General features: G+C 41.7%; 1 protein-coding gene across 1 annotated transcript; it reads right to left on the bottom strand.

Moving 5' to 3' along the window:
• Nucleotides 1-268: 268 nt before the first annotated feature.
• On the bottom strand, nt 269-1904 carry LOC106602638 (neuropeptide Y receptor type 2). The gene has a single exon (XM_014195387.3). It carries the CDS (start codon nt 1842-1844, stop codon nt 744-746), a length of 1101 nt encoding a protein of 366 aa, XP_014050862.1. The 5' UTR covers nt 1845-1904; the 3' UTR covers nt 269-743.
• Between the last annotated feature and the right edge of the window lie 11598 nt (nt 1905-13502).

Below are 13502 nucleotides of genomic sequence, written 5' to 3'. Positions count from 1 at the left end.
GCACATTGACTCGGTAGCGGTACCCCCTGTATACGGCCTCGTTATTGTTATGTGATTTTATTGTGTTACTTTTTTATTTTTTACTTTCGTTTATTTAGTAAATATTTTCTAACTCTTTCTTGTTGGTTAAGGGCTTGTAAGTAAGCATTTCACAGTAAGGTCTACAGCTGTTGTATTCAGCACATGTGACAAATACAATGTGATTTGGTTTGAATTTGGAAATGTCAGCACTGACACACAGCTTGATTAAATGGATGAGTCAGTGAGTTTGCAACTATTAGGTGTCAATAAATTACAACCTGCGTTCTGAACGAATGTGTTGTTTTCCACCTCAGCTTGTAATTAAAGCACATCTATCAAAACAAGGCCTCAGAATCCATTTCAAAAGAAAAAGAATGATCAACATGGTTTACTATGGTAGCATTCACAAAGGCAATGTCAAAAAAAATTGTCCCACGATCAACATTTTAAATATCAACATTTGCATGTGGCCAAAGTAGTCCAGTTGTAAGAAGCAGCAAGTTTTAAACAGCAGTTTCATAAGCTCTTGATTATCAATGGCACAATTCAGCAATGCATTTGGCACTTGCATGAAATCATTTACACATTTTGAACACACTTGGTTCTTCACTGAACCTTTTGACAATAAACTAATGTAAAAAAGCTGAATGTTTTACCCATAATTCACCCTTACAGTAGGTTGCACAGAACAGCAATTTCACATTTCAGTTGATATTATGAATTCAGACTTTAGTCGCTTGGAAATCTGTATCACTCATGTCCTTTTCCCTCAGTGTCTTTCTGCTCATGATGCTCCTCGACCCAGAATTGACAGGTTGGCTGCACTTACACACGGACAGAAACGCAGTCCGGTAGTTGTTGTTCATCCACCCGTAGAGGATGGGGTTGACAAAGGTTGAGCACATGGCCACGATGTGGAACATGGTGAAAAGCAGCTTGAAGTCTTTCATGTCCAAGACACTGTTGTCAATGTCAATGGCCAGCTGGAAGGCATGGAGAGGCAACCAGCTCACTGCAAACACCACCACCACGATCACCAGCATCTTAGTGGTCTTCCTCTTGCGCTGGTGGCGGTTGTTCCTCCCTGCCGGACTCACGTGGTTCTTCAGCTTACTCCAGATGCGGATGTAGGCGAAGGAGTTGATGGCCAGCGGCAGGCAGTACTGGAGCAGGAGCATGGAGATACTATAGATGGTCCCGTCCATGCCGCTCCCTGGCCACTTTTCCGTGCAAACCTGAATGGACTGCTCGGGCGAAAGGTCAAACGTCCCGTACTCCCGGAAGACGGCGAGTGGGCTGGCCAGGACTGCGCTTATGGCCCACGTCATGACGATGACGGCGGCACACATTTCCTTGGACATCTTGGTCTCTAGGTGGTAGACGATGCTCCGATGGCGGTCCAGGGCGATGATGTTGAGCGTGATGGTGGAAACGTGCACGGACATGCCTTGGGAGAAGGGCAGTATAAAGCACAACGCCTGGCCAAACCTCCACTCTCCATGGAGAGTATTGATCAAAGTAAAGGGCAGACATAGAGTATTCACCAGCAGATCCGCCACAGCCAGATTCACGATGAAAAAATTGGTGACGGTGTGCAGAGTTTTGAACTTGTACACCACGTATATCACCAGGGAGTTTCCGATGACTCCGAACAGTATGATGGTGCTGTAAGCCAGGATGAGGATCACTTGCACTCCCACCAGCTTGGTGCTGTCCTCCAGGTCTGGAAAGATGTTGTAGCAGTTTGAGAATTCACCAGCAAGTCTAGAAGAATTCGCACAGTCCTCCATTGGAGTTATGTTTACTTGACTTGCATTATCCATTGGTATCGTTCCCCTCCGGGCCTCACAAATTCTGCAATAAGAGGAGGGAAATCATTTTGACAGAGGGCATAAAATTGTTTACATCTATGAACATAGTCTTGGGTTACAAAACATTTTAAAAGCTCCTTGCCTGCCCATATTTTAGACTGCAGAGAGTGATGTAATTGTTGGGAGGTTTAAAGACCATTGTATAAGCCGCTAGCATCAAGTGTGAGGCATACCTGTGACATATACACTACCGTTCAAAAGTTTGGGGTAACTTAGAAATGTCCTTGTTTTTGAAAGAAAGGCAAAAAAAATGTGTCCACTAAATGGCCTTTGTACGCCTATGTAGATATTCCATAAGAAATCTGCCGTTTCCAGCTACAATAGTCATTTACAACATCAACAATGTCTACACTGTATTTCTGATCAATTTGATGTTATTTTAATGGACAAAAAATGTGCTTTTCTTTCAAAAACAACGACATTTCTAAGTGACCCCAAACTTTTGAACGGGGGGTGTGCATACAAGATCTCCTGCAACATCGAGGGCAGGGCAAAAACATGAGGTCGCCCTATCACAGTGACTCATTGAACTCCGGAGACTAGTTGAATTTTGCAGCATAGAAATAAATATCATGCCAACAACCTTTTTCTAGTTTTCCTCTCACCCCCAAGCCACTGAATAAAATATGACTTGTTCTCTTTCAGTTGTTTCACAGCACATTGTATTAAGGATCACCTGACAAAACTAGTTATTCTCAATACTGTATTTATTTATAGATTTTATATTTTACCTTTATTTTACCAGGTCAGATTAAATATCTATTCTACAAGAGACAGCTGGATGAAATGGCAGTAAATGTCAGCTACATTTACAACAAAACACAAAGGACTACATTTTAAAAATGAATTTACACATTGAGCATGCAAGATGCTTTGGGGAGGTGTGTTGCATTGATAGCCCCCCAACTTCACTGTCCACCATAGTTTTTACCTTAGCTTTAAACTCATTCAAAGAGACCAGATCCTGCAATTTCATGTCCTTTTATAGCTTGTTCCAAGTGGAAGGGGCATTTTTTTTTAACCTAGCTTTATACAGACCTTAACACTGTCAACAAAACACAGTCATGTGAGTGTAGGCGATATAGCTGAAAATCAGCTATACGATTACCTACATTGCTGCAGGGGATTGCTCATCCTGCATCATACTGTTGCCCTTTGATGATCAAATAGCCAAGGGTCGTCTTACTTACCACTATAGGTTTAAATACACTATATATACATATATATATATATATATATATATATATATATATATATATGTATATGTGTGGACACCCCTTCCAATTAGGGGATTTGGCTATTTCAGCCACACCCATTGCTGACAGGTGTATAAAATCAAGCACACAGCCTTGCAATCTCCATAGACAAACATTGGCTGTAGAATAGCCTTACTGAAGAGCTCAGTGACTTTCAACGTGGCACCGTCATTGGATACCAGCTTTCAGTTGGCAAAAATGTCTGCCCTGCTAGACCTGCCTCAGTCAACTGTAAGTGCTGTTATTGTGAAGTGGAAACGTCTAGGACCAGCAACAGCTCAGCCGCGAAGTGGTAGGCGACACAAGCTCACAGAACGGAACCGCCGAGTGCTGAAGCATGTAAAAATCGTCTGTCCACGGTTACAACACTCACTATCGAGATCCAAACTGCCTCTGGAAGCAACGCCAGCACAAGAATTGTTCTTCGGGAGTAGCCGCACACCTAAGATCCTAAGATCACCATTCGCAATGCCAATAGTCGGCTGGAGTGGTGTAAAGCTCGCCGCCATTGGACTTTGTAGCAGTGGAAACGTGTTCTCTGGAGTGATGAATCACGCTTCACCATCAGGCAGTCTGACGGACTAATCTGGTTTTGGCAGATGCCAGGAAAACACTACCTGCCCCAATGCATAGTGCCAACTGTAAAGTTTGGTGGAGCAGGAATAATGGTCTGGGGCTGTTTTCATGCTTCGTGCTAGGCCCCTTAGTTCCAGTGAAGGGAAATCTTAACTCTACAGCATACAATAACAATCTAGACGATTCTGTGCTTCCAACTTTGTGGCAACAGTTTGGGGAAGGCCCTTTCCTGTTTCAGCATGACAATGCCCCCGTGCACAAAGCGTGGTCCATACAGAAATGGTTGGTCGAGATCGGTGTGGAAGAACTTGACTGGCCTGCACAGAGCCCTGATCTCAACCACATCAAACACCTTTGGGATGAATTGGAACGCAGACTGCGAGCCAGGCCTAATCGCCCAACATCGGTGCCCGACTTCACTAATACTCTTGTGGCTGAATGGAAACAAGTCCCCGCAGCAATGTTTCAGCATCTAGTGGAAAGCCTTCCCAGAAGAATGGAGGCTGTTATAGCAGGAAAGGGGGGACCAACTCTATATTAATGCCCGTGATTTTAGAATGAGATGTTCAACGAGCAGGTGTCCACATACTTTTGGTAATGTAGTGGAGATGTAAATGAACTATCAAATGATGTATAACCTGCATGGGAAACATATGGAAAAACCGAGGGTAGTAGCCTATTCCAGTATTCGTCACACTTATTGTTTCCAAGATCATGTCTTGTTTGTGGCAGTCATAGTGTAGCCTATACGATTTGAAAATGGCCGATTTTTATAATTGATAAGTGCCTAAATTGTAATGCAGTGACTTTACAGTAACATGCTATACATGACGTCAGAGCTCAGGTTCTCCGCCTCAGTGCTGTATGGGTTTTGACTGACAGCCATTATAAACTTCAGCGCGCGACAAGAAGATGCCCCCGTCCCTCCCGCTAACTGGGCTACTTTTGCACATTTGTTGTCATCTGAGTGAGGGAAATGCTGTAAATCGAGAGGAGTCGATGTGTTCTGAAAGATGAGACTTTAAGGATTATAATAAATACCAGTGATGTCACACAAGCAAACCACACCCATGAGTCCATATGTGCAGTTCACATTTCCATATTTGAAAACTCATGTCATTTACAGTGGCAACGTTTATGATCGCTATGTTCGATCCACAGTTACAAGGATGACATGCGTTATACCCGGGGTTGTCCTGAAGAGAATGAGCCTATGTTTGTCATATTGTGAAGGACAAGCTTTCAAATGATGCCCACCTGATGGTGGGGACACGGGTCTGTGTTCCAAACCAAAAACTACTAGTGTGCTTGCTTCAGTTCCTCAATGGCAAAGCTAGGAGTGCTCAAAAAACGAAGAACTGTGCACAGTTTGGAGTGGTGTGTGTCCACTTGGTGACACCAGTTAGACCTCTCACTCAAACCCTTGTAATAGTTTTTTCTTATCTTGCACTCCAAAAATGCACTGAATGTTCTTTATTATGTTACTAAATGTATCTGGAGTACTTTCAGATTTTGCTATTGATAAATGCTGTGAAAAGTACAGTAAATGTTAAATGCACATAAAATCAAAAGTGTTATGTTTGGATTCAGTCTTGTGTCAGGTGAACTGTTGTGACCTCACCTTTTGGTCTGATAATTTCGCCATAATCTCAAGTGTTATCTTTCAATTGCTACCTTGGTCATGTATATGCTTTTTATGGTTATTTTGTTAGAAAAATGTAAATGTTGCTTTATCCCTATAGGCCAATTTCCAGAGTGTAAGGGGTATTAATGAGCAGCATGTCCTAGTGTCTGTAAATAAGAATTTGTTCTTATGACCTAATTCTTAGGATCTCCTGACCTGCCTGTTAAAATGAAAGTTAAATTAAAATCAATCAATTTCATTTTGCTCTCAAGAAGCTGTATATGTCTAGCTGCTTTTCTAAATGGCAGTATTTTTAGGAATACTGTTTGGGATTTCAAACAGTACTGCATTAATACTTCTTGGCTGACAAACTTTGGCAATTCATGATAACATGACTTGGAACTCATACCAAAAATTCCTATTGCTTCCTGTGACAACTGAATCAGAATGAAGAGCGATGAAAAGAGTTGATATACTGGCATCCTGTATGATACACCAAGAAATAGACTGTCTACTTTGGAAATCACTCACAATATCTTAGTGCATTCAATACGATTTTTCTTCAAATGATTATCAGGAATTTATTTCTCACGTCATAGACATGGCGTTCCTAAATTCATTGCATTTGTCTACAACCTATGAAAGGTTCGAAAATATGACATAAGAAATCTTTCGTGATACTGATTTCTAGAAGAAGAAAACATTGTAATCAGAAATGTTAGTTTGTGTATCTTAGATTACATCTTGGGGATGCTGATATCAAGATTACAGTTGTAGCCTACAAAACAAATATAGGATTAAATAGGCTATACATTTGATAAATTCTTAACTAAACAAATGATCAGCATATTTTCCCATCGGCAAGTAACTGCTATAGAATAACCGACTCACCTTGATCTGTAACAGACGCATTCGTTATACTTCCGATGATAACCCTTTGTGTCAAGGTTCTCAACAGCGTATTAGTATTTTCAATTTAACATGAAATAATACCCTATATTCAAGTTGCAGCATTTTTTTTTTGTCACCACATGTCCTAGATATCAAGCCATTTTATTGTATCGCACATCAAGTTGTATAGTAGACATATCTAGGAATCTAGACAACAAGCAACTGACTAACTGAACGGTGATATATATTGGCAAAACTTCACGGCTTTTTTCCTACGAGGTATGTGCTCAACAAGACAAGCGCACCGCGCACGCTGTGGACTCCTGTCTTGAAAGGAGCGCATATTATGTGTGGCCAGCTTCGAGAGTGTGCGCCAGGGGGAGGGGGAGATGATGAAGCGCGCTAAATGACAGGGGGCGTATTACCCTGACAGAAATAAACATTGCCTCAAGGGAGAAAGTCTTTGCCTTATAAATGATTTCGGATCCATTTCCAGTTCAAACAAACAGATATGCCTGGGGTAAACTGCCTGGGGCATTCCACGAAATTAGTCCCTTTTTGCGTCCCTTTAATATTTTAAGTAGAAATTGTGTTCTAATATTGATTTTATATTATTATATTAAAATTAAGTGCCCTTTTAATATAGACCACATGGGAATTTGGTTGCACTTGCAATAATACCAGTTTTGTCAAATAAAGTTATTGTGTAAGGTTTTGAGCAATTTATCAGTCTTTTAACATTAATTGAACATTACATAATTCCAGTCAAGTTAATTCCCATGTCTGTGATATCAAATACATTTTTATTGTATTGTACATAGACATATTTAGGAAACTACACAACAAGCCGCTAACTAACTGACTGGAGATATATTTTGGTAAAATTGCATGGCTTTTTTTCGACAGAGGTATGCCCAACAAGACGAGCGCACTGCGCACGCGGTGGACGCCTTTGAAGGCGCGCAAATTCTGTGGCCAGTTTCAAGAGGGAGACAGAGAAGGAGGTGGAGATTATATGAAGCGCGTTAATGACAGAGAGGGGGTGTAACCCTGACAGATATAAACACGGGGGGGGGGTTCTATTAATCTCGCCTGGGCACCCATGTAGGTGTGAAAATCGATTTCATTTGATTTGGAACCAGGCTGCCTTCCGGGCATGAGCCAGGAGCCCAGCTCTGTCTGATGCAGGGTTCTTACCTCATGAAAATCCTGGAAAAGTCATGGAATTTAAAAAGTGTTTTCCAGGCCTGGAAAAGTTTTTGGAAAATGATCAAATCTGAAAAGTTTGGGAAAAGTCATGGGAATGAATTTAATAATTTCTCTTAATGTAATTTATTTAGGCACAGTTTTAAAATATTTCAACAATCAAATAAAAATCAACATATCAGTCAGGATCAGAATAACACTAGTGCATCTAATTTGAGCGCATCACCTGCATAGTGCCAGACTAGTGGGAAATTGCTCAAGGAGAGAGAGCGAGTCGGACTTTGTAGCAGCAGGCAGGACTAGCCTATAAAATATGAAAGAACAGATTAAGTAGCCAATTCAAAACATATATTGTACCTTCTAGTTAACTGTTTACCTATTATTAGCATGTGTTAATGTTTTCGTCATGTCCAAAAACCTTTCCACCGACACTCACGAATAAGGCCATAAAAAGTTTATTTACTTTTTTAAACGATTCATATGATTCATTTAAACGATTATTTTGACGAAACGAGGTATTCACTTCGCCATTGTATTAGTTGGGTTTCGGTTCAATCACGGTGAACATACATTTTAGGAAAAACATTAGATGTTGCCTTTCTTGTGGAATATGGGCTTTCAAACCTTGTTTTATTACAGCCTTATTCTAAAATGTATTAATTAAATACAAATCCTCAGCAATCTACACACAATACCCTATAATGATAAAGCATAAACAGGTTTCTAGAAATTGATGTAAACGTATATACAGTTGAAGTCGGAAGTTTACATACACTTAGGTCGGAGTCATTAAAACTCGTTTTTCAACCACTCCACACATTTCTTGTGAACAAACTATAGTTTTGGCAAGTCAGTTAGGACATCTACTTTGTGCATGACACAAGTAATTTTTCCAACAATTGTTTACATACAAATTATTTCACTTATAAATTCACTGTATCACAATTCCAGTGGGTCAGATGTTTACATACACTAAGTTGACTGTGCCTTTAAACAGCTAGGAAACTGATGTTATGGCTTTAGAAGCTGCTGATACTCTAATTGACATCATTTGAGTCAATTGGAGGTGTACCTGTGGATGTATTTCAAGGCCTACCTTTAAACTCAGTGTCTCTTTGCTTGACATCATGGGAAAATGAAAAGAAATCAGCCAAGACCTCAGAAAAAAAATTGTAGACCTCCACAAGTCTGGTTCATCCTTGGGAGCAATTTCAAAATGCCTGAAGGTACCACGTTCATCTGTACAAACAATAGTACGCAAGTATAAACACCATGGGACCACGCAGCTGTCATACCGCTCAGGTCCTATCGACATAACCTGAAAGGCCGCTCAGCAAGGAAGAAGCCACTGCTCCGCCACTGCTCCAAAACCGCCATAAAAAAGCCAGACTACGGTTTGCAACTGCACATGGGGACGAAGATCGTACTTTTTGGAGAAATGTCCTCTGGTCTGATGAAACAAAAATAGAACTGTTTGGCCATAATGACCATCGTTATGTTTGGAGGAAAAAGGGGGAGGCTTGCAAGCCGAAGAACACCATCCCAAACGTGAAGCACGGGGGTGGCAGCATCTTGTTGTGGGGGTGCTTTGCTACAGGAGGGACTGATGGACTTCACAAAATAATTGGCATCATGAGGGAGGAAAATAATGTGGATATATTGAAGCAACATCTCAAGACATCAGTCAGGAAGTTAAAGCTAAAATGTATTTGGCTAAGGTGTATGTAAACTTCCGACTTCAACTGTATATATTTAAAAAAATAAATGTCACATTTACGACCACAAGGTCGAAGGAATTGTCTGTAGAGCTCAAAAACAGGATTGTGTCTAGACACGGATCTGGGGAAGGGTACCAAAAAATGACTGCAGCATTGAAGGTCCCCAAGAACACAGTTGGCTCCATCATTATTAAATGGAAGAAGTTTGGAACCACCAAGTTTGTCCCTAGAGCTGGCCGCCCAGCCAAACTGAGCAATCGGTTTAGAAGGGCCTTGGTCAGGGAGGTGACCAAGAACCTGATGGTCACTCTGACAGAGCTCCAGAGTTCTTCTGTGGAGATGGGAGAAACTTCCAGAAGGACAACCATCTCTGCAGCACTCCAACAATCAGGCCTTTATGGTAGAGTGGCCAGACAGAAGCCACTCCTCAGTAAAAGGCACATGACAGCCCGCTTAGAGTTTGCCAAAAGGTACCTAAAGACTCTCAGACCATGAGAAACAATATTTTCTGGTCTGATGAAACCAAGATTGAACTCTTTGGCCTGAATGCCAAGCGTCACATCTGGAAGAAACCTGGCACCATCCCTACGGTGAAGTGTTTGTGGCAGCATCATGCTGTGGGGATGTTTTTCAGCGGCTGGGACTGGGAGACTAGTCAGGATCGAGGCAGATGAACGGAGCAAAGTACAGAGAGATCCTTGATGAAAACCTGCTCCAGAGTGCTCAGGACATCAGATTGGGGTGAAGGTTCACCTTCCAACAAGACAACGATCCTAAGCACACAGCCAAGACAACACAGGAGTGGCTTTGCGACAAGTCTCTGAATGTCCTTGAGTGGTCCAGCCAGAGCCCGGACTTGAACCCGATCGAACATCTCTCGAGATACCTGAAAATAGCTTTGCAGCAACGCTCCACATCCAACCTGACAGAGCTTGAGAGGATCTGCAGAGAAGAATGGGAGAATCTCCCCAAATACAGGTGTGCAAAGCTTGTAGTGTCAGACCCAAGAAGACTCGATGCTATAATCGCTGCCAAAGGTGCTTCAACAAAGTACTGAGTAAAGGGCCTTATGTAAATGTCATATTTCAGTTTTTTATTTGTAATAAATTAGCAAAGATTTCTAAAAACCTGTTTTTGCTTTGTCATTATGGGGTATTTTGTGTAGATTGATGAGGTACATTTTTTTTTTGAATACGTTTTTAACATTGTAACGTAACAAAATGTGGAAAAAGTCAAGGGGTCTGAATAGTTTCCGAATGCACTGTAGATACTTCCAGTTGATTTGAGTATCCAGTGTATGGGACATCGAAACTGAATAGATGGTAGTCAGCCTGAAAAATAAATACTTCTAAAGTAGCTAAGATAAATATGACAAAGCTAGCAAAGGTACATTTCATGAAAATGTGTGTGCTTGCTTCAGCTGAATAAAAATAATTGTAGCCTGCCATAGCCATTTGATCTTTGATATATTGAATGAGCCGAATTATTTCAAAAGGCATGAAACGTATTTGATTGTAATGTTACAATGTTTTACATCAAGGGTAATCAACCATCCTCCAGGAGAGCTAATGGGTGTGCAGGTTTTTATTCCGGCCCCCCTCTAACAAACCACATTTTAGTAATGAGCTGCTCAGCCAGACCTTGATAAACTCTCTGATGTTTTTGAGCAATGCTTGATCAAAAGCCTGCACACCCAGTAGCTTTCCAGATGTGAGGGCAGATTACTGTTCGATTTGAGAAGGGCGCTCCACTCTCCCCGCTTTCGCCCGATGACGTGATGGGCCATAGGCCGGTGTAACCTGGGCCAGATTAATCAAACCCCCTCTATTGCCTCGAGGGAGAAAGTCTATGCCTTAACGATTATTTCAGATCCATCTCCAGTTCAAACAAACAACACACACATTGAAACTCAGGCTCTTAGTATGACAATGTCATGGCTAATATCATCCAAAAGATATGCCTGAGGTAAACTACATGTTGCAAGTTATCAGCATGCAGCAAGCATATATGATTTTGTTTTAAAGCACCTAGGGGCTGTGTTGATGCAACCTTCATCTAATTCAAATCAAAATGTATTTGTCACATGCTTTGCCAGCAACAGGTGTGGACTAACAGGGAAATACTTACTTACGAGCCCTTCCCAACAATGCAGAGAGAAAGGAAATAGAGAAATAATAGAAAAGTAAAACATGTAATACTATATACACAATGACTATGGCGATGTACAATGGGTACTGAGTTGATGTGCAGGGGGACGAGGTAATTGAGGTAGATACAGTGCCTTAGGAAAGTATTCAGACCCCTTGACTTTTCCCACATTTTGTTACCTTATTCAAAGATTTATTAAATACATTTAAATCCTCATCAATCTACACACAATACCCCATAATGACAAAGCGAAAACAGGTTTTTAGACATTTTTGGTAATTGTATAAAAAATGTAAAACAGATACCTTATTTACATAAGTATTCAGACCCTTTGCAATGAGACTCAGGTGCATCCTGTTTCCATTGATCATCCTTGAGATGTTTCTACAACTTGATTGGAGTCCATCTGTGGTAAATTAAATTGATTGGACATGATTTGGAAAGGCACACACCTGTCTATGAGGTCCCACTGTTGACAGTGCATGTCAGAGCAAAAACCAATCCATGAGGTTGAAGGAATTGTCTGTAGAGCTACGAGACGGGATAGTGTCGAGGCACAGATCTGGGGAAGGGTACCAAATAATTTCTGCAGCATTGAAGGTCCTCAAGAACACAGTGGCCTCCATTATTCTTAAATGGAAGAAGTTTGGAACCACCAAGTTTGTCTCTAGAGCTGGCCGCCCAGCCAAACTGAGCAATCGGGTTAGAAGGGCCTTGGTCAGGGAGGTGACCAAGAACCTGATGGTCACTCTGACAGAGCTCCAGAGTTCCTCTGTGGAGATGGGAGAAACTTCCAGAAGGACAACCATCTCTGCAGCACTCCACCAATCAGGCCTTTATGGTAGAGTGGCCAGACAGAAGCCACTCCTCAGTAAAAGGCACATGACAGCCCGCTTAGAGTTTACCAAAAGGTACCTAAAGACTCTCAGACCATGAGAAACAATATTTTCTGGTCTGATGAAACCAAGATTGAACTCTTTGGCCTGAATGCCAAGCGTCACGTCTGGAGAAAACCTGGCACCATCCCTACGGTGAAGTGTGGTGGCAGCATCATGCTGTGGGGATGTTTTTCAGCGGCTGGGACTGGGAGACTAGTCATGATCGAGGGAAAGCTGTACAGAGTGATCCTTGATGAAAACCTGCTCCAGGGCGCTCAGGACCACAGACTGGGGTGAAGGTCCACCTTCCTACAGGACAACGACCATGAGCACACAGCCAAGACAGTGCAGGAGTAGCTTCGGGACAAGTCTCTGAATGTCCTTGAGTGGCCCAGCCAGAGCCCTGACTTGAACCCGATCGAACATCAGAACCCAAATACAGATGTGCCAAACTTGTAGCGTCATACCCAAGAAGACTTGAGGCTGTAAGCGCTGCCTAAGGTGCTTCAACAAAGTACTGAGTAGAGGGTCTGAATTCTTATGTAATATTTTCATATAATTTCTTTTTTAAATGGCACAAAATTTGAACAAACTTGTTTTTGCTTTGTCATTATGGGGTATTCTGTGTAGATTGATGAGGGGGAAAAAACAATTTCATCCAAAATGTGGAAAAAGTCAAGGGTTGTAAATACTTTCCGAATGCACTGTATGTACATATAATTAGGAATAAAGTGACAGATAGTCAACAGTAGCAGCAGTGTATGTGATCAGTTAAAACATTTGTGCAAAAGGGGTCAATGCAGATAGTCCGGGTAGCTATTCAGCAGTTTTTTAGGCTTGGGGGTAGAAGCTGTTCATGGTCCTGTTGGTTCCAGACTTGGTGTATCTGTACCACTTGCCGTGCGGTAGCAGAGAGAACAGTCTATGACTTGGGTGGCTGAAGTCTTTGACAATTTTTAGGGCCTTCCTCTGACACCTGGTATAGAGGTCCTGGATGACAGGGAGCTTGGCCCCAGTGATGTACTGGGCTGTACGCACTACCCTCAGTAGTGCTTTTTGAATGGATGCCAACAATACCAATCGGTGATTTAGCCAGTCAAAATGCTCTCAATATATAACTTTTTGTTCACGGATGTAGCAGACCACATCTAGTAGGCTTGTGTAACTGAGCAGCTCGCAGCTTGGTTTCCCTTTGTAATCTGGGATAGTTTGCAAGCCCTGCAACATAAGATCTTAAAGTTCACATTAGGCGTTTTTAATCTAAATAGCCTACAATATAGTAGAAGTATGCAAAGTTTCAAAAGTCAAATAAT

Source organism: Salmo salar, chromosome 04 (assembly GCF_965601325.2).
Source record: "Salmo salar chromosome 04, fSalSal1, whole genome shotgun sequence".
Lineage (NCBI taxonomy): Eukaryota > Metazoa > Chordata > Actinopteri > Salmoniformes > Salmonidae > Salmo > Salmo salar.
Note: the sequence above shows the minus strand (reverse complement) of the source record. Positions and strands in the feature narration are given on the sequence as shown.